Below are 23,129 nucleotides of genomic sequence, written 5' to 3' on the forward strand. Positions count from 1 at the left end.
CAAAGAATAATGTACTTTTTGCACTGGCAAGACTCAAACCATATTATTGTTACTTCATCCCAGTTACATATTTTGCAAGATATTGACAGTTGTGTAAAGGAAGACCAAACAGATACAGGTGGGAGCTACTGTCATTTGAACAACATTGAAAAAAAGTACTAAAAAAAGAAACATGAGGGCATAAAAAGGAGGGCTGGAGCTGTGATGTTTATTTTGAATCTGTGAAGCATTGTCATGTGGAAGATTTATTCTGTGTAGCACCAAGATGCTAACTAGGGATTAGAGGTAAAAGTCTCAAAAAGGCAAATCATGGCTTAAGATCTTGGTTTAATGTAAGAAACAGTTTTCTCATCTTTAGAGCACTCCTATAAGGGTGGAAGTAGTGAATTGTGGTGGTCAATCCAAGCTAGATGGGGACATGTCAGCAATGTTATCAGGAGGCTTCTACTCTTAAGCTGAAGTTCAGATAAGATTTCCAGGCTCTTCCCAAGTGCAAGATTGTAATTACTCAAATGCAATATTTTTACCATGTTTATTAAGAATAAAAGGATCATGAATTCACATTCTGACAAATCCTAGAATACTTATTATTAGAGACAAAACCAATGCATGAGAGAATGGCAGGTGACATCAGCCCTGAATCAATCGGAAGAAAGACCCAATGGGGTGTGGTATTTACCAGAGAGCGCACTTCTGCTTAGATTACTACATCCTACAGTGAATGTTTAATATCGTTTAGTATATTGGTAGTCTGTCTTGCTTGACAACATTAACTATGATCATATTTGTGAACCTTGGCGTCCTTCAAGAATTTGTTGCTATATTTCATATGACACTTAACTATTGCAAATACAAATTTCAGCTAAAGAGACCCTTCAATTTAAAAACAGTCTCATTCTCCAATTTTAAGGAAAAAGTGAAGACGGAGACACCTTAAAGACTCACCAAGTGCTAAATTGGCAAATGTCAAATGTTAAAATAAGTTTATATTAAATGTTAAAGTATTTGCCTGGAATGACTTTTCCATTGTCCTGCTTGAGAAACACAGAGGTGCCTCCTTATTACTTTTATATTTGCTTTACAGAGACAAATGTATCAGCATGCTCTGTATTAACTGTATGTTACATTTTTGTCCTATCCACACAGACTGATGCATGTCTGTGCATGGCTTATAATAAGTGCATGTAAAAATAGAGAAAATAAGTAGAAAAAGAGAGATTTAACTCCCTCCCCACAAAAAAAAACAGATTAAATTACTTTTCATTACTTTTTTTTTTTTTTTTTTTTTTTTCCCTTCAGCTTCAGCTCTCCCTCAGCGCAGGAGGAGGCTGTGGGTTGCGGACTGAGTGCTGGAATGAGGAGTCATTGAGCTTCAGCTGAGCCGGAGGTAGCTTTCTCCTCCTGGTGTCATTGCTGCAGCCTCCAGTGCCGGGTCCCTAGTTTCTCAGCTGCCTCTCCTCCCGGTGCAATATCGCCTGTAAAGACAGCAAAGCCGCCACAGAAGTTGCCCGGCAGAAGGCTCCGGAGGCCTTGGCTCCGTAACTTTTCACGTCATTTTCTGCTTGGGAGCCCCTTCTCGCCTCTCCGCGCAGCCTTTCCCACCGCAAATCACCAGTGCTCATGGGGCAGGCAGAGAGGAGCTTGCAGCATTGAGCGGAACCGGACTCGAGCCCGTGATGTCCGGCACCAAATTGGAGGACTCCCCCCCTTGTCGCAACTGGTCATCTGCTTCGGAGCTGAATGAAACTCAAGAGCCCTTTTTAAACCCCACCGACTATGACGATGAGGAATTCCTGCGGTACCTGTGGAGGGAATACCTGCACCCGAAAGAATATGAGTGGGTCCTGATCGCCGGATACATCATCGTGTTCGTCGTAGCTCTCATTGGGAACGTCCTGGGTGAGTCTCCTCCGGGGCAGTCCTCCCAGGGGCCATCACCCCCCACTCCGCCCCGAGCTGCGAAGGCTCTAAAGAGACCCCTCCTTCCCCCTGGGAAGCAAACAAAGAGGTCTCTGCTCTCGGGTGGGGTTTTCTAATAAAATAATAATAATAATAAAAAGTTTTCTGATTTTCCGAACCAGGACCGAGCCCTGGAAAGGTTATTCCCTGTTGTGCAGGAATAACAGGGAAACCGCGTTTCTTTTTCGAGCACCTAGATTACAAGCGCAGGGAAGGGGCCGCGGCAGGGATCTCCAGGTGGATTTTGTTGAGTGTGTGTGTGTAGGTGGGTGGGGGAGTCAGTCATCCCTTTGTGTAACGTGGCTGGGTGTTTCGGCAGGGGGGTTGGGAAGAGGCAGAGCTTGCAGAATGCAAAGCTACCTCCCGAAGGAGAAAGCTCTCTTTGACTGTGGAAGTCACAAAGCATTTGTGAGCTAGGTGGCATTGCCCTTTGGCGAGGAGGTTTAGTCTCCAGTCAAGAGGTGGTTATGAACCAGCAGGGAGTGGAGACGGAGGCAAAGCAGGGAAGTGCACTCACTCATAGAAGCTGAATTAAACAGGAACCGTGCCTGGAGCAAGAAGAAGGAGGGGCATCCAGAAAAGTACCACAGAGATCTCAATCATCCATCCATCCATTCATTCATGCATCCACTCAGCAAAGTATTTTTTTTTTTTTTTTTTAGTCTGCTTGTTGCCAGGCTCTGGAATTATTCATGTCAACTGTTTGTTGTTGTTGTTCTTTTGTTTTGTTTTCCCCAAAGATGAGACTAAGCTTAATGCTAGGCTATTTGTCCCTGTCTAGGTCTGTATGCAAGCACAGGTTTCCTCGACCCCCACTCCTCTCCCCCTAAACAATTTCTGAGGGTTGGGGAGGGGGTGAGATGGCAACATGGTGAGTGCGATGATGGAATGTATTAGGGCAACTAGGGAATCTTCCTCCAGAAAAGGGGCTTTGGAAGGGAGGGATAACTTGAAATAAATTGTGAATGGAAGGAGAGTGTACCTTGATGAATGAGGAGTAGAAGGCTGGGAGACTTTTCACATGCAGAGGGCAGTGTGGAGGAAGTCTGCTGAAAATGACAGGAGATGGAGGAGGCTAGGAGTTGCTCTTGATTTTCAGTTATAAAATGGGAAATAGGTGAGTGAGGTGAGATAGGCTGGGAGGCTTTGCAGTCAAAAGCGAAGAACTTGTAGCTGCAATGGAAACTGACAAGGAAATTATCAGGCTTTCAGTACTAACCTGATTTTTACCTTCTCTCCCAAGTGTGTTGGTCTGGGTAGAAATCATCCCAACTCAGCAGGCAGAATAGATGATAGTGTGTGAATGAGAGGAGTTCTCCAGAGAGTTGGTAGAATGTTATCTGAGGAGACAAGAAACCTCTGAGAACTTTAGTACATTTTAAAATATTATTTTTAGACTGTTTTCCTTTGGTTGATTTAAAAGTAAAAGGAAATCTTTTTGGTATACTAACAAAATGAAACAAAAGTGGAAATACACATGATTAGGACTCTTGTTATAAGCATAATTCTGTTGATAATAATCCCAATCTTGCTTTCCTTCTTCTTGTTACCCATCCTTACGATTACATCTCTTAAGACACATGGCTACCAGCATAGCAACATTTTACTGCATTATACCAACACTTATTGATAAGTGAATAATCAAAATTGAACACATTTTGAGTACCTACTGTGTGCCAGGTCCCTTCATGTACATTCTCTCCCTTAAACATCAAAATAACCCACATTAACCAGAAGAAGAAACAAGACTTAGAGAAATAAAATGACATATTAAGGGACATAATTTAGATTCAGTTCTATTTTTTTCTGACCTCAGATCCAGAATTCTCCATTGTTATTCCACTCTAGAGCTAGAAAGCATATAGAGAATAGATTCTCTGCTCCTGACTGTCTGCAAGCTTATTGGACGTGTTCCTGTTCTCCCCTGCATCAATGTCCACTGCCAATAAAGTACAATGAGGGATTAATGGCACTGTCATTCTCTTTACCAAAAACCTGTCCAGAGAAGCAGTAATTATTTTATGAATAGCTAGGAATAGTAACTATTTGCCTTCCTTATTTCAATTTTAAGCTGCATCTTTGTGGTAAAATGTGCTCTTCTTTGCTGTTATTGCATTTTTACCTTGCACAGACCTTGTAATGAATAGTCTCCATATCCTAATTGCATAGTTTAGGGATACATGTTTGCTAGCCTGGGGAGTTTTAGTTTCAAGAATGAAACACCTCTACAGTAAGGCTGCTTGTTTCATAACATCAAGGAAGATAACACTATCCACAGCCCCAAGTGCTGAAATGGCTAATTCCATTCAGCCTAAAAAGAAAGATTTGCTCAAAGCACTCTGCTGTCAAGAAACTGACAGCTATTTTCCTCAGGACTGAATAACACTGAAATCCTCTCTGGTTGAACTGAAACGCATTCTTTTCTGACATACTGCCTGAAAGTTGGTGAGGTTTAGGTTTGACATTTAAACAAATGAGTAGTGTTGTTACTCACAGACAACTTCCTGCTCTTTGATGTCGCTGTCAAATTTGCAAAATGAATTAGACTGAGAATTGCTTTTTTGCCCCTCTGGTGTAAGTAATTTTACACATAGAGTGGTAGGACAGGACGTCACATGATTTATGCAAAATAAAGAAGCAATATTAAGTATGAAGGTAAAATACCACAGTGTAGGCAGCAGATGTAATCACTGAGCCTTCAGGTCCAGTCACCATTTGTACTTTCATATAACTAACTACTTGGAAAATCTCAACCTTTTTGGGCTTACAAATATAATGCCATCGGTTAGAAGTCATCTTCCCCACAATGTCCTTTTGTGCAGTGATGTAATAGGATATGCTATGAGTAGCATGACAAAGTCATAACTGTCCTCATCTCTTTCTTCTCCCTATCGTCCCTCTCTATCATTATACCACCTCTCCACTCTCATATACTCCTTCCAGAAATGGAAAGCAATTTCCTGGGGGAGTAAAGTTTTAAATGGAATTTTATGAGTATTTACATTCAATGAAAAGCTGCAAGCATGTTTATTGTGAAATTTTAAGTTCTATGGAAGGAGCATAGGGTAAGGTTCTCTTTGAAAGGAGTATCTTTTCAGTATCTTCAAAATAATGCCACCTATAACCTATTCCTAACTATGTCTTCTACTACAGCTAAGTACATGTATCAACTTATTCAACTGGTATATTTTGAGGATTATCATTTTTTAAAATTAGTGTGTATATCAGAGGAGCTATTGGGGAAATGTAAAGAAATGTGATTTATGTTAATTTTTACTCCTGCTTCCTTGAGTGACAATTGTAGGGAGATATGTATTCTAGTCAGTTTAAACATTAAGTATCTAGGGAAAACAATCAATTTTCTGCCTTTCATATCTGCATTCAAAGATATCATCTGTTTCACCTGGTATGCTTCTATCATATCTGTTGTTGTCTTCATATGGAAAATGGGAAAACATGTAATAAATGTCGACATCAGTCTAGCTATACTTCTTGCTTCTTGTGTGCCATTAGCAAGTTATTGAACTATCCAAGCCAATTTTTTTATAATTGCAAATTAAGATCAATAATGCCTGCATTGTAGAAATAGTATCAGGATATAATGTACACATACCCACTGTAAAGACATATAAAGGGACACATGCACATATATATTTTTCTTGACACATAGACACTAATTAATGTCAATTTTTATTCCTTAATTTTCATGACTGAACTTTTTGTGATGTGGTGTATAGCCAGCTTCTGCCTTCATGGCCAGTCTGTATCTCTGTAGCTCTTTATGGCCTCTGCCCCAGCCTTTTCCTTAATTGCGTATTTTCCTAAAAGTGGTGAATAAAATGGTGTTGACACACATTACTCTCCTTTTCCACACTAGCTCCACCCACCCATCTCCTTACTTAACATTGCCTTTTTGCCTTTAAATGAAAGCCATTCCTAACTATTGGAATAGTTTGCTTTCTCTCTCAACTTAAATTTGCCTGTGCTGGGTCCCATTCATTTAGAGTTTTTGAGTTGTTAATAGGCTGGTCTATCACTACTAATGTTTTAAATAACACACACATTGGTAATATATTGATTTAACTAATATAGTGTTAAAATATTTTGTGAAATATTCATAGTTAGAATACATAATCCATTAAGTAATTTACCCAATAACAGTTTACCCAAGTTAGGTGTGTGGAATGGGGAAATACTTGTCATAGGGTTGCTTCCTACAGTGTTAGTCTTGTGTCAGATATGTAAGTGGTAGAATTGCAAGTTCATGTTACTCCTAAGCCTAGAGACATTTATTTTCTACTTCTCCTAATGCCCATTTTAGTTTCATGGGTGTTTGTAAATCCATCTTTTTCTACACAGAAGCAAAAAGGGGCTACTTCTAACCCCTTTTTAGGTGTGGAAATAATACATAACTCATCTCAGCCAAGACTCAATAGAATCATGAATAGTGACTGTAAAAGGTAATATTAACTACTAAGCTTTAAAACTATGGTGCATTTTAGCTTTAAAATGCAAAAATGCTTATCTGAATAAGAATTAAACTGTTGCCTCTGCATTTTTGCTGAAATCATAACTGTTTAGTCTTACTTAGTAAAATAAATTATATCTTTGACTTAAACAAAGTCCCGATGATAACTTTTAAGATGGCTATTTCATAGGCAACAGGAACATTTATCATGGACAGACAATAATGAGAGCACCGTGTGCAAATGATAACTTATGTAGTGAGTTATTTCTGTATTTGAAAAAATATATTTGAAAATGGGATAATTAAAAAAATACCAATTTTCAAGAGACCAAATCTAAAACTCAAATATAAACACAATGCTCCAGTTTTTAGAAAACTGTCTTGATTTTAGTAGTGCTTACATACTAAATTGTATCATATGTTTTTATATTAATTTTCCTTATTTTGTATTTTAGATTGTATTTGAAAATTTTCATGCACTGCAGCTATGTTAGCATCCCAAAGTCTCCATATTCTCACTCAGCTCCGAAACATCCACTGCTGATGTTATTTAACTAGTGAAAGAAGATCATTCCATGTTTCTTCTTATAGCATTCTGACATCTTCTACACCTTAAGGAATGCTGGTTTATTAAGTAGTGGTTCACTGGTACTTTAGTCAATGGCATGTGATTGGTGAAACTGAGAGTATTTGTCTTCAATTCCTTTGCTCCCTGCAAAGGAAATTTTTGAATATTTATTGGGTACTATATGCCAGCTCCTATATGTCAGGCTCCACTTACATATACTCTATTGATGCCTTACAACAAACTTATAATGAGGAGATTTATAGGTTTTACAAATAAGAAAAATGAATTTCAAAGAGCAATGTTAACTTACTCAAAAGTTTAGTCAGGCAGTAAATAGCAGCACTAGGTTTCAAATATGGATTTAACAAATTCCATGGTCCATGCTTGTTCCATTACTTCATCCTGCCTCTTTCTGTAGCTTCTAACCCTGACTGGAGAAGCACAGGAAGAAAGAGGAAGGAAGAGATACTTAGATGTGTCCTCTAGACAATTTACAGAGTTGTTTGGGCATGTTGCCATGCTATTTTTCTGATACACTACAGTTCTTCAGCTCTGAGGATGAGCTCATTTGATAAGCTAATCAAGGTCAGGCTAGGGTTACTTTACAAGAGAAAATTTCAAGGTAAAATAGGTGCTGCCAAAAATGCTTTTACCTGTTCAGGGGGGTGACTCACTGAAAAAAAAATGTTAGATAATTGTGGCCAAGGATTATTTTGTTATTGAAAGTACTATCTTTAGACACAATTTGATCCTGAGGACCTAAACACTTAAAACTTCACATATTGTAAAGATACTTGTTTATTTTTCTTTTTGTCTTGCATTGTCAAAGAAATAATTAGTATTTATTTAAACAAATCATGTTGCTATTGCTATTGATTTTATTAAATAGGTCAACCTTTTTTTTTTTTTTTTTTTTTTTTGAGATGGAGTCTTCCTCTGTCACCTAGGCTGGGATGCAGTGACACAATCTCATCTCACTGCTGCCTCCACCTCCTGGCTTCAAGCTATTTTCCTGTCTCCCCAGTAGCTGGGATTACAGGCACATGCCACCATGCCCAGCTATTGTTTTTTGTTTGTTTGTTTGTTTGTATTTTTAGTAGAGATGGATTTCACCATCTTGGCCAGGCTGGTCTTGAGCTCCTGACCTTGTTATCCACCCACCTCAGCCTCCCAAAATGGTGGGATTACAGGCTTGAGCCACTGTGCCTGACCTGAATAGGTCAATTTTTATATCACCGGATAGTGTTCCTGGAACAGAATAATGTTATATATGTATGAAGAATCATTACCTATTACATCAAACATGAAATGACATTTAGATACTGACTCTGAAACAGTTTGAGATGCTATTGGATGAAACACATGACACGTATGTCCAGTCTTTTGAATTGCTGACTCTGAGGATAAAATTTTTTCATTTCACCTTTGTTCACAATGAGAAGTGATCTCTTAACCAAGTAAATGAATTAAATTGATATTTAAAATAACATTAAATTTCTTGCCAGAAAAACTGTTCTTTCATAAACAGAAAACAAATTGTTCAAAATAAATTACTATATATTTCTAAAAAATGTTTAGAGATTATTATTATTGGGCCTTTACAAGTAATCTGCCTTCAATATTAAACACATGAGAACAATGTTTAATATTTATATAGTATTTTACTCCTCAGAAGATATTTTTCCATATTCTGTCTCAGTTACTCTTCACAACAACATTATGAGGTAGGTCTTTTTTAATGAAAAAACTCAAGTGCGTGAAGTGATTTAAAATTACTGTGGAAGAAAAGCGTGGACACACAGAAAAACCAAGTGGTTGTGTGTCAACTTGGGAAAAGCTTGCAAATTTCCTGTATTTCAAGAGGCCAGGATAAGGCATGTAATTACCTTTTACTGGTCATCAGCTATCCTGTCTTTGATACATGATTTTGTCAAAACTCTGAGGAAAAATTCACATTAATACACTTCATAAACTTGTTAAACATAAAATAATAATTTTGATGTTTTAATTTACAGTAAGAGTTTATTCTTACAAGTCCTCAAGCACCCAAAATTCTTTCAGTTATCACAGTCTTTTTCAGTAAACAGAAATCCATGTGGACAGTTACTGTTCTGAACAGTAGCAAAGAAACCCTGAATTTTCATTGGCTTAGTATCACGAAAGTTTATTTCTTGCTCAATTAACATCTAAGGTGGGTTGGAGAGTCTGTTTCATCCAATGAGTTATGGTTCAGGCAGCCTCCACATTTTGCGCACCATCCCAAAAAGGTGGACTCTGTGGTGATCAATTTCCAATATGGCTTCCAATGACCGTCCCCCAACCCCTGCCCCATGTCCTGGTAGTCACACCATCGTGTAGTCACTTTCCATATTATGCCAGAATTGGTCTGGGTGACCAAAAACTTATAGCAGCAGTGAAACGATGTCACTTTCAAGATTACATAACAAGAGCTTACAGCTTCTGGCTCAAGAACCCACTTTCTCTGTAGCTCTTGGATCTCTTCTTCTGGAGGAAGTGTTAAAATCTGGAGTTAAAATTCTGGATTTAAAAGTTCTTCTGGAGTTAAAATCTCCAGCTAGCAGCCAGAGAGGAAATACGGTCTGTTAACAACCTCATGTGTGAGCTTCGAAGCAAATCCTTCAGACAAGGTTGAATCTTGAGATGACTATAACAGTCACTACCCCAACCCATCCCCAGCTTCACTGCAACTTAGTAACAGACACTGAGGCAGAACTATTCATCTAAGCTTCTTGCAGATTCCTGACCATTCAGAAGCTGTGTCATAATAAATTTGTGTTGTTTGACTTCAGTTTCGGTATAAGTTGTTGCACAGCCTCTAAAGTTGTGAACTAGAAGTATACTGATCCTTAACTACCTTTGCCAAAAATTAACACTTGCCAGTCAAGCTCATTCTCATTTGGCCCAAATCAATAATATTGTATCAACCTAACTACAAAGGGGATTGGGAGATGGTGATGTCGCTGTCACAGAATCTATATAATAGTGAAAAGTATTTTTAACTTGCATAGACTCAGAATACGAGAATTTGGAGGAATTCAATACTTAATGGCGTACCACTAAGATAAGCTGGTAGAGATATCATTCTTTTTTTTTTTTTTTTTTTTTTTGAGACGGAGTCTTGCTCTGTCGCCCGGGCTGGAGTGCAGTGGCCGGATCTCAGCTCACTGCAAGTTCCGCCTCCCGGGTTTACGCCATTCTCCTGCCTCAGCCTCCCGAGTAGCTGGGACTACAGGCGCCCGCCACCTCGCCCGGCTAGTTTTTTTTTTTGTATTTTTAGTAGAGACGGGGTTTCACTGTGTTAGCCAGGGTGGTCTTGATCTCCTGACCTCGTGATCCACCCGTCTCAGCCTCCCAAAGTGCTGGGATTACAGGCTTGAGCCACCGCGCCCGGCGATATATCATTCTAATTTGGGTCTCTGACAATAGAGGTAATTGATAATATTAAGAGACTGTGTGCCAATTATTGTGCTAGGATTGAGGGTACAAAGGTAATAGAATCCGAGGAACCTGCACTCTTTTTGAAAGACAGACATATAAACACATACTTTCAAAATAATGAGATAAGTGCTACTATGACAGATGGTTGCACAGAATGTAGTGGAAGTATTTGAGAAGGACACTTAGCTCCACTGGGGGATTAAAGAGAGAGATACAGGAGGAGATGACACCTAAACTGAGTTTTAATAGATGAATTCAAGTTACCCAGGTGAAGAAAATTGGGTAAGGATGTTCTAAGCAGAGGAAACAACATAAGCAAAATCAAAGAGGCGTGAAATAGAATGAACTATGAAGAAAGTGTTAGGCAATTGGGTAACTCCAGTGTAAGTGCAGATGAGGAGAGTCTGGAAATGAGGCTGAAGCAGTAGATAAGGATTGGCCATAAAATACCTTGTGTACAATTCTTAAGATCTAGGCTTTGACACTGTTGTTTAGGGGGAGCCGTTAAAGGATTTTAAATTAGAGTGCCATCATTGGTTTGCATTTTCCATGAGAGCATTTTGAGGAAAATGCAGAGCATAAATACAAAAGGGGAAAGACTAGGGAAGGTTTTCACACTGGAGTTTGCATCCTGTTTTGGCAATAAGCTTCTTTTAACGAAAACAAACAAACTGACAGTAAAGAACATAATCCAAATTCTCCAGATAATTACTTCCTGGAGACTTTCTACTGCTGCATACAAAACAAAGAAAGAAAAAAATAAAGTGAGAAAATGAAGGAAAATGAAGGAAGGAAGAGAAACAAAGAATACATATTAGAAAAACTGTTGCTGTTTTTGTTGTGCTGAATATTAAATTTGAGAAGAAATTTTTCTTTTTCTTTTTACTTTTTTTTTTTTTTTTGAGACAAAGTTTCGCTCTATCACCCAGGCTGGAGTGCAGTGGCGCCATTTCAGTTCACTGCAACCTCCGCCTTCCACGTCCCAGTGATTGTCTTGCCTCAGACTCCCCAGTAGCTGGAACTTCAGACATGCACCATCACGCGCAGCTAATTTTTTGTATTTTTAGTAGAGACGGGATTTCCTCGTGTTGCTCAGGTTGCTCTTGAACTCCTGAGCTCAGGCAGTCCTCCCACCTTGGCCTCACAAAGTGTTAGGATTACAGACGTGAGCCACTGTGCCCAGCCGCAAGTTTTCTTTATGATGTTTTAATGATATATTTCCTAGAACATGTATGTGTGAACCTTGCATGCCATAATTCTGTTAATACTTTCCAATATTCTACATGGTTTTTTTTTTTTTACTAAAATCATTCTTATGATTAGTTACTGATTGGGGCTTCAATGCATCACTGTACCCCTAGCCATCTCTCATTTTAGCTTCTACATCACATTTTGGCCTCACACTGGAACTCATAAGATTAAAAATTTGAGGTCTAATAAACATTTTTCACATTTTCCAACTAAATCCCCACTTCCTTCTAAATTTTCTACAACTTTCTCAACATTCTCACTTGAAATTTTATTTTAAATGGCATGTATTTCATTCAAATAATCAATGAAGATGCTACATTGACCCCAGGTCAGCCCTTAGGGAATTTTGGTGAACATTTCCCTACAGGTTGGCATGGTAATACACTTCAAAATTTCTAAATCTGTGGATAGTTTAGAAGCTTTTATTTGCTGTTCCTAGTTCACAATGGAAATACAGCAATGATTACAAATTGTAATATCCTTTTGTAGATTCTTAGCTTTTATTCCTACTCAGTGACTCTAAAATGCATTTATAAGGCACATGGTTTGTAACCATGTGAGGCCTTGATTTTATCACTACATTGTTAGAAATGGGGTCAGAAAGCCACTGGCTTTAATAATTTAATTCATCAATTTGGAATGAATTTGATGAGTCAACCACTTTGGTAGAGAACCATATTGCTCATAAATACTGTTTTGAAGACAATTTGTCTTTCTTAAAATGTGAAGATTGTGCTAATCTTTCTGGGCAGGGGTATGGAGGTATGATTACATGCTTAAGAAACCATTTTGTTATTATATTAGACTGAATCAACTTTTCCTTATTAAAAATAGATAAAAACTTAACTTCCTCAATTATAATACTTTATATAAAAGTTTCTCAATTTTATATAGACTGAAGATAAAAATACATTAACAAATCTTACCAAAGCTGGTTCAGGAAAATAACTTCGTAATTATTGAGACATTTGTGTGTTTGGGCTTGATTTATACTTTGGACACAGGGAAACCTAAAGAGACCTTGTTCTTTGAAATCATCAGAAATGGTGATGGTGACTCAGACATTCCTGAAAATCAGTAAGATTACCCTAGTTTATAGATGGATGTGTTATTTTTTCCCCCAGGCATAATGAACTTTATAACTTGTCATTGACAAGAAGCCAAACCATCTTAGAGATAAAGGGGAAAATAAAAATTTAAGAACTTAAAAACACATAAATAAAAACATGTGCATACCTCACACATGTGTACACAGTCTGGGGACTGGATGATATGAATAATATAATTAATACACCCTAATTTTTCATGCAGGATTAAGAAAGTATCTTCCAAACATTAAAAATGCTAAAAACTGGATATAAGGCCTTGAGTTTCCCAAATTCAAGACGTATTTTCAACTATCCCCTGAGTAAATGAACTATAACCTTTACAGAAGTAAAAATGATAAATACACTAAATGATGAGTAAGTCCTTGAATTAACAGCCATGCAAGAAGGAGTATCCCTTGGATGATTGATCACTTAGCGTGATTTCTTTTCCTTTAGCAGACAATATTCCTTGACAATATTTCTTTGAACAGGATACAATGTTTCCCTAAACAATATATGCCTGCTCTAGAGTTTTCACAATTTCTGATCCTCCTATGGCTGGCTCCTGCTCAGCTCATACCACATTTTCATGGAAGTCCTCTTAGAATGCCAGCTTTGAATCACTACTCCCTCATGTGCTGTGTGTGATAGCATCCCGTTTTAGTTTTGTCATAGAATTGATTACCATTTGAAATGGAATTGTTAATTTATTGTTCCTTTTTCTGTTGTCTCCCTTAAGGAAAATGTAAGCTGCATGAGAATAGTTTCATTATTTTTCTTGTTTGCCGATGTATCCTCAGTGCCAAGAACAGGTTCAGGAATATAGAATTTTTAGTTAGCAAATGTAGTAAAGTGTAAGACTTCCAGCAGGAGGAATCTTTTAGATATAAGTACATTTTTTAAATTAAGCATTGCAGGCTTTAAATTTCTTCTATATAAATATTTAAAATAAAACTTCAATAATTTGAATTGTTTGTGATTATTTTGTTTTATATCTTAAGTAACTTATACATCAACTATTTTATAGTTATTCTAGTAATGATTATGAAAGACCATTTGAAAATCTTTCCCCAGCACTGAGATCTCCTTGACATTACTAAGTGATTTATACCATGAAATTATATTGCCCTTCTCAAGAAAAGCAAAATGAAATTTACAAACTTTAGCAGCTTTTTGTTCTTTTGTTTTCAAGTCAGATACACCAAGATTTCTTTAAATGACATGTTATATTTCTGCAATAACCGAGAAGAACATGTAATGTGCAAAACTCTTACTTAAACTCTTTTTGTTTCAAAATAATTCTTGATTGTTTTTATAAAAGTCCAAGCAAATACTTAATGATCTGTGTCCCAAATGAGGTGAAATAGCTGTGACAGAATGTTACTATGACTCTGTACTTTCTATAATACAAAGGGACAGACATATCCCCACCTGAGCCTAGGATGTTTCAGGCATGCTCATAGAGCCTAAACTTTATTAATCCTCTGTCATTCTCTTCCATTGCCAGTGACTTGTGCTAATTCTAGGGTTCTGGACTGTGCAGACAATTGAAAAAATAATCACACTTTCAGGTGGCACAGAAAACCAATGTTGATAGTAGATGCATAGTTCTAGACATTTTATGTAATAGAGAATAAGAGAAACACCAACACTGTCTAATTCTGCTTTCAAACTCTTAAAATGTTCATCATTATAAATTAAAAAAAAAAAAAAAGGTGTAACCTCACCCACAGAAAGAAGATATTGGGGCCAGGCATGGTGGCTCATGCCTGTAATCCCAGTGCTTTGGGATGCCGAGGCAGGTGGATCACGAGGTCAAGAGATCGAGACCATCCTGGCCAACATGGTGAAACCCCATCTCTACTTAAAAAAAGAAAAAAAAAATTAGCTGGTTTTGGTGGCAGGCGCCTGTACTCCCAGGTACTCAGGAGGCTGAGGCAGGAGAATCGCTTGAACCTGGGAGACGGAGGTTTCAGTGAGCCGAGATGAAGCCACTGCACTCCAACCTGGTGACAGAGTGAGACTCCGTCTCAAAAAAACAAAAACAAAAACAAACAAACAAAAAAAAAGAAAGACGATATTGGTAATTCTAGCAGACCCTAGAACAACTGAACCAAACTTATTAATATGTATTATTATTGAAAATCAGTAATGAATAATATTTACAGAACAGGGTTTTTGGAGTTGTTACATTTCCCTTATTACATAACTTTTCAACAGGTTTTAACTAACCTGTTTTAGTTAATCCTACAACAACTAGTGTGATAGGGCTATTCTTTGCTCTTTTTTTTTTTTTTTTTTTTTTTTTACAGGTAGTGACATTCAGTATTAGAGAGCTGCTATTGTGTTAGTTGTCTGAATACCTTTACACATTATCAATTGGCCTTTCCATTCCTGAGTTGAGAGTAAATGCTCTGTCTCCCAGGTTGGAGTGCAGTGGCGCAATCTCAGCTCAGTGCAAGCTCCACCTCACAGGTTCGTGCCATTCTCCCGCCTAAGCCTCCCAAGTAGCTGGAACTACAGGCGCCCGCCACCACGCCCAGCTAATTTTTTGTATTTTTAGTAGAGATGGGGTTTCACCGTGTTAGCCAGGATGGTCTCAATCTCCTGACCTCGTTATCCAACCACCTCGGCCTCCCAAAGTGCTGGGATTACAGGCATGAGTCACCACGCCCAGCTAATTTTTTTTTTCTTGTATTTAGTAGAGATTGGGTTTCACCATGTTAGCCAGGATGGTCTCAATCTCCTGTCCTCGTGATCCACCCGCCTCAGCCTCCCAAAGTGCTGGGATTACAGGGGTGAGCCACTGTGTCCGGCCATAAATGCAGTCTTGTTCCCCACTTCCATTCCTCCTTTGACAGTACAGCTATGCTAGTCTGTGTAGCAAATTGAAAAAATATGACCTTTGGGATTTAAACAAAACACAGCGTCATACACATTTTCTGGTAAACTTAGCCAAAGGGTTAACCAAAGGGTAAACTTAACCAAAGGGTTGCATTCCATAACTAATCACCAATGTCTCAGTGATCTGTAACTACTTGTAGGTACCTGATTACAGGTACTAGACAGAAAGAGGAGCGAGGAGTACAAGAGCAAGATTCAAGCCAGACATAGATTTCATCTCTTTGTAAACAGGAGTTCAGAAGACTGCTCTGAATGCCTAGTTAGCATCATCAATAATAGAAATATTTGCAGATTGTTGATTTGAAGTCATGCAAACATATCTTTTTCATCCAAGTGGAGGCAAAAGCAACAAAGAGCACCAGAGGGCTAAATCCAACTGTGGCAGCAAAAGGTACACAGAAAAATAAAGCATCCTGAACCAACACACTGACTTTCTAGGGCTTATCTAATTTGGAGCTATTTCCTTTTCTTATTTCATTCAGCAAATATTTATTGAACACCCACAATGTATAATCTGTTCTATTACATTCTGTGGAGGAAATACAGAAGTGAATGAGGCATGGTTCTTACCTACAAGGAATTTCTAATCTTGTGGGGGAGACTAACATGTAAACAATAAACTATAGTATGAGGATTATGAAGAGGCATATACTAAGTCTCAGAACATTGATATATAAGAGTTGGGTTTGACGTGGGGAAAGAAATACCTTCTTTGCTGAGGAGGTAGCATTTTGAGGTACTGTTGATATGTGAATACGATTTTGAAAAGTTCCACAGAATGAGAAATTTCACCTACGTTGGTGAAGTAGTAACATTAAATGCATCATAGCCTGAAGACACAAAAATAATTATTTATAAACCATTCCAAAAATCATTCAGGCAATTCCAATAATACACAGGTTTTTAAACACATTTCTCAGTAATTTTGAGTAATAAGGTCTTAATCTCCTCTACTGCTTTCAATTGTTTTCGTGGCTTGCTTTATTTTGTGAGTATCCGGCCCAGTCTTGTCAGTGGTGTATTATGGTGGATTGCATTAAACATGTTTTGCAATCCCTGGATTGATTTTAAAATGACTGTTGTGTTATTTCAGAGTTCCCTAAAGGGAGATTAAATTGGGGCAATGGTAAGAATGGATTAAAGTTATGAGAGACCAGACACTGGGAAACCAGTTAGTCAAACAAGCCTGTTGAGACTCTTCAGGACAGTTGTTTTGAGAATAAAGTGAGGACAATGGGATAGAACAGGAAAAAAAAAAATGAAGCAAATATGAGAGGCAGTCTGAAGATGGAAGTTGGCAACTCATCAAATGTGAGGAATTGATTGGAATAGAAAAGAACCTGGTGATTAACAGAAATGTTCTGCCAAAGAAAGTACAGTGGCTATCTTCAGCAAACTAATACAGGAACATAAAATTAAACACTGCATGTTCTCACTTATAAGTGGAGCTGAACAGTGAGAACACATGGACACAGGGAGTGGAACAACACACACTGGAGCATGTTGTGGGCACTATGGGAGGGAGAGCATCAGGATAAATAGCTAATGCATGTGGGGCTTAATATCTAGGTGATGGGTTGATAGGTATAGCAAACTACGATGGCACACATTTACCTATGTAACAAACCTGCACGTCCTGCTGATGTATCCCAGAATTTAAAATAAAATAAAATTAAATTAAAAAAAGAAAATGAAAGTACAATGTTCTTACTCATTTCTTTTTCTTAAAATAGGAAATATATAATATATATCAACTGTAGTGTGTAGAAGGGTCATGATGAATTGGACAAAGATATGTGGAGTTTGAATTGCTAGAGGAGTACCCATGTGCAGTTGTCCAGCAGAAATTAGGGCTTCTTCCCCAACGTGCTATTCACAATCAGCCTACTACTCTGAGGTATTTGTTTTTCTGTGTGGCTATGCAAGCAATATATACAGTTTATGTGAAAATGTTTTAGAAAATGTCTTCTGGAATAATTAAAAGCATACAAGAGAATGTAAATCTCTTAATGTGGAAAAACCTTTTTGCCACAATAAATAAATTTATTGATTCAAAAAATATTTATTGTGTGCCTATTGCAGCAAACAAAGCAGACGAAGCTCCTTCTTGTAGAGAACTTGTATTCTAGTGATATTTAGTATATATTTTGACAGTTGAACCAACAGCATTTGCTGACGGATTGCCTTATGGGTATAAGAGAAAGAGAGGAGTCCACACTTTCATGTAGGTTGATGGGGGGCCATTTACTGAGATATTGGGCCGTGGAGGAGGAGTATGTTTGCAGCAGGGAAGGAGAAGACTCAAAAGTTTGGTTTTGAGCATATTAAGTTTGATATGGTACAGGTAAGTGTATGTAAGATGGCCATTAGAACATGAAGGTAAGAGTTCAGGTAAGGAGTCACGTATGGTGAAATAAATCTGCTATTTATAATCAATATCATATTTTGTGTCTGTACCTTTTTATACATTCCCCATATAGAGCAAAGACTATAGAAGGAACTGGATAGTGAATAAGTGATTATACATAAATTCTTTTTTACAGGTTATTTTGCTCTTGGTTTTCTCCTGTGTGAATCATCACAGCTACATTTTTTTAAATGTTAAAAAGGACTACTTTGAATTATGTATTTAAACATCCAGAAAGCAGAAACAGGGGTACATGGTAAAAATTCTGATTTCAGAATATATGCCTGACTTATCAAGTCAGAATTTCAGGGAGTGAAGACTCTGGAATCTACATTTTAAATAGAGCCTCAGTTCACCAAATATGAGAATTCCTGCAACAGGGAAATGTAACCTCCTGTTATATTTGATGGAGGCCAATTGACAAACCAAGTAGTTTTTCATTTGACAAAAATTCTATTGTGTCAATGAAGAGCTAACAGAGGGGAGAAGATTAAAACACCTGCCTTGAAATGGAATTTGGCAAGAAAACAAGAAACAAACAAAAAGACCAGTAAGAGGAATTAGGGGCAATGATGGAAGGAGCAAAGATGTGGGAACCCAAAAAGTTTTCTTAGTAACAACTTTGAAGTTCTATTTTTAGTTATATTAAATTTAAAGTAGAGTTATTAGTGTGTATATTGGTGTAATTTATTATTGTATTAAGCCAACAATATACTTTTAAACTTACACAACTTTGCAAAAAAGTACACCTCAGAAGTCTTGGCTACTAAGTAGAAGTCACTGCATAATAGAATCAGTAGTGCAAAATATTGTTCTATATTTTCTAGCTTATGATTTTCTATATAAAGTCAGTCTTTCAAGATTAAAATTAATCTCACTTCTTTTTACTGTGTGTTCTTTGAACTATTAAAATCTATACACATATTGCTATACATAGTAAATATATTTAGTCGATTATGTCATGGAAATAATTGAAGGGTTGTCATAAATGTAAAGGTGTTTCACTATACAAAAACATTGTGAAATACTGGAGCAGATTTAGATCTAGTAGCTCTGATATACTAAATCATAAATGTCAGGAGTTATTGGTCACAAAATAAACACCAGAATTATATGACAGTCTAAAAAAAAAATTCAATAATATTGAAGATATGGAAGTACCAGAAGAATAAGGATTAAGACAATGAATACAAATCTCCTCCAAGGACTAGTCTACACTAAGATTTTAGAAATGCATTTTTTTTCACAGAAATATCCTTAATCCTCTATAAAGAAATGAGAAGAAAACATAAGACTTTCTCAAGCTCATCTAATCCACTGCAGACATATGGTTACCTATCTTTTCTTCAATATATTGGAGTTAGCAAATATTCTACCTTCAAAGAGTAGGTGTTACCAAAACATTGTGTGCAAGATTTCTAAGATTTGAAATATATTTGCTATAGTAGGTTAGAGACGAGACATTTTCACTTTAAATTGCAATAATTCGGATTTAAAATATAAAATATGTAAGTCTAAATTTTTTTTTCTATTCATTGTGAATATATCTTATATATACATAAAATCCTGTGGATACTCATATGAACTTTAGGGAAATATCAGAGGCTTTAGTAATAGATAACTTGCATCTCTTTTACATTCAGTTCAAGCTACTCAAATTTTAATCTTCTGTTTTCATTCCAACAAAACTATTTAGGATCTATCTTGGCTTATGCTAAGAAAGTAATTATTGGCTGGGCATGGTGGCTCACATCTGTAATCCCAGTACTTTGGGAAGCTGAGGTGGACAGATCGCTTGAGCTCACGAGTTCAAGACCATCCTGGGCAACATGGTAAGACCCTGTCTCTACACACACACACACACACACACACACACACACACACACACACAAATTCGCTGGGCATAATTATATGCCTGTGGTCCCAGATACTCGGGAGGCTGACATGGGAAAACCATTTGAGCCCAGGAAGTCGAGGCTATGGTGAGCTGTGATTCCACCATTGCAATGAAGCCTGGGTGACAAAAAGAGTCATTATCTTCAACAATGTGCATACACACTTTTCTGCATCTAGATCCCAAATTATGGTTTTGTATTTACACAGAACATTGATAAGTAAGGTAAGTATTGATTGATAAAACATTTTAAACTCATTTTTCACTAAATGGAATGGCCTTCCTTTTTTGCATGCAGTCTCTAAGAATCATGTTAATCTACATACTCAATCTACATAAGAACTGGATATATGCTGTAGTTGTAGCCATTTTTCTGCTAAATATTATCTTTAGCACTAAGTATGAGTATGAGGAAACAGTATCTGAGATCATATTTAAGAAATGAAGAAAATGTACTGGAGATCTTTTGGATAATGACTGCAAGGTCACAGGGACTGACTCCTTTGAAAGCTCAGGGATAACCATTTTCAGAGAGAATATGTCAACATCTTTCAGTCTAGAACTTGATGTTCTGCTGAGATCTAATCTAGGGGGTGTGCTACTATTGAATAGGTATAAACTAAATAAAAATAGTGAGAGAACATTCCTTTATTCACTCATTCATTCCTTCATCAAACAAATATTGAACATCTATTAATTGGCAAGCACTCCTCTGACATTAGAAGGAGCAAAGACAAGAAAGATATTATCATTAACCTCAAGGACATGACAGCTTCATGGGAAGGACAGAAATGCAATATATTAAAGTAAAACACAGTGTAGTGCTTACTATTAAAGAGATATAAACAGAGTACTATGATCTAGAATCATATATATAACATTTGCTTAATGAATGAGAAGGAAACTTTAACTTCAGGAGGCAGAGCGTTAAGAAAGTGAATGACAGGAAGGGCAAAAGAAAAAGCAGATAGTGCTGCAGAGGCAGGGCATAAAGGAGCAAAACCTTAGCTACCTTCAGTTTTTATTATTCAGAGAATGACAAAGAAACAACAACAAAACTTTGGATTTGAGGGTTTTTTGTTTTTCTTTTTTTCCACTCATTCCAAGTAGGAAACTTTGGGATTTATTTGCCTTCCAGCAAATCAAAGTTTATGGGCGCATTCCTATGGTCCTAACCTCACCCCGTTTTTCTGTTTTACCTATGAAACTTGATCAAAATACTCTCTCCACATTTCTCATATAATACATTAGTTTAATCTTCTATTATTACTTTTTAGTTGATTAAAAAAATAGGTCATTCATGACCTATTTAGGTTAGCATCACTAATTTTATCAATGTAAGAATACGACAGATAGTACAGTGTGAATTCCATTAATGGATACGTTGATACCATGGGTTTCTCTGACCTTTCCTCCTCTGCTCCTCCCTGATGATTGGTTCTGAGCTTATTATCATGTCAGCAATGAAACAGAAAAGGTAGAAAAATCTTAAATACATTGTCTGTCTCTTTAACACTGAATAAAGATTTTTTTTTTCTCTGACAGACTTAAAAATAGTGCCCTAAAAATGTTTTGTTTCATTTGTCTGAATTCCCGTTCTTTCCCATGATCATAGATAGTTGAGCTAAAAACAGAAAGAAAAAAAAAACAAAAATAAACATTGTATCCTACATTTGTATTATTAACTTTATGAGGAAAGAGAAGTAGAGTCTTAAAAACCTTAGAATGGGAGTTTCCAAGCTAGCTTGCAGGCTTGAGTTTTATTGACAATATCTTTAGGATGCATATATTATTAGAAACATCAGTTATTTACAAGTTCACCTATTTAAAAGTCTAATAAGAAAAAATATTTCATGTTGCTAAGTATGTGACTTCTCTTTAAAAGATAATAATGCTTTCCTTTTAAACAACAATAGTAAAATAAGTAGAGTTCCTTTTAAACATAAATTTTTATATTATAACCCATTCTGTTTAAAAAATAGCAGGCATGTAATCTAGAAATGCAAATAATTTAATGAAATTTTAAAAATTATTCTATGTATAATTAAATATGGATATTTGTTTTCAAATTTCAAATAATAAAATATATCTGAGATGCTGACTAATCTTTAATTATAGGTGTGATTTCTACTTCACTATCAATACTATGGTACTCCAAATCTTAATATGAGTCTGATTTTCTAATAAACATGATGAAAAACTTTATGAAAAAATTTTGAGATTTACTTTGGGAGGTTCTGTTGTGTTCTGTTCAGCTTCATAATATTTAGTTTCTGTGAGTTTGTTATTTAATTATGTGTGTTTGTCATTCAGTAAGCTGAAAGTATGACCATTGGGAGATCAAAACAATGAGACATTAGTGGCAGTGCTTTATCATTGAATCTGGTACTTTTTTAAATGAAAGAGATGTTGGCCTCTTGGATTGCTATAAAACAACACAATTTTATGGCTTTAAATTAAAGTACAATCATATGAGAAGGCAAAATTAGATTAAAAAGCAAACATGGACTGACTCATATAAAATATTTAGAAACCCAATAATAAAGATAGAGACACATTAGTTCCTCTAGTCATTGTGTTTTCCAGTAAAATGATCACCAAACTTATTGGGAAAATGATAATTATCAGATTATTTACTTTCAGAATTAAAGGCCAGAAGAGAAAAGAATGAATGAAGAGAAAACACAGTAACCATACAGGACAATAAGAGTGAATGAAGATAAAATGAAAAATCAATAAGATATTGACTTTCTTAAAAGACAGAAACATCACAATAGGAAATACCTCAGAAAGAGAAATCTCAAGAAAATAATAACACAGAAAAAAACATATCAAAACAACTCGAGGACTGATAAAGTTTTCAAATGTATTTAGGTAAAGATGCCATGAGGAAAGTGATCAAGTTTTTCTAGGTAACCACTGAAGATAAAACTAGAAATAGCTTAAATTAAAATCAGATAGAAGGTAACTGAAACAGGCATAGAAAGAAAATAAGAAGGAACACATTCCTGAACATCTTAACAATGTCTAAAATGTCAGGAATTGATCCAGTGTTTGGCCGCACAACAGAGTGACTGTAGTTAACAATAATTCATTGTATATTTCAAAATAACTAAAGGAGAAGAATTGGA

General features: G+C 36.5%; 1 protein-coding gene across 3 annotated transcripts in view; it reads left to right on the plus strand.

Moving 5' to 3' along the window:
• The first annotated feature begins 1,299 nt into the window (after positions 1 to 1,299).
• The window catches only part of HCRTR2 (hypocretin receptor 2), a 134,048-nt gene continuing 112,218 nt past the window's right edge, over positions 1,300 to 23,129 (plus strand). For 2 of the 3 annotated variants that reach the window (XR_004438790.1, XM_033217493.1), the window contains exon 1: positions 1,419 to 1,899. Coding sequence is in view for 2 of the 3 variants with exons in the window: in XM_033217493.1 (XP_033073384.1) it covers positions 1,677 to 1,899 (223 nt within the window). In the remaining variant the exon portion in view is untranslated. Of the gene's footprint in view, positions 1,900 to 23,129 lie in introns of all 3 variants that reach the window. The other variant, XM_033217494.1, reaches the window with a different exon arrangement.

Source organism: Trachypithecus francoisi, unplaced genomic scaffold (assembly GCF_009764315.1).
Source record: "Trachypithecus francoisi isolate TF-2019V2 unplaced genomic scaffold, Tfra_2.0 Lachesis_group10, whole genome shotgun sequence".
In the NCBI taxonomy this organism is placed as follows: domain Eukaryota; kingdom Metazoa; phylum Chordata; class Mammalia; order Primates; family Cercopithecidae; genus Trachypithecus; species Trachypithecus francoisi.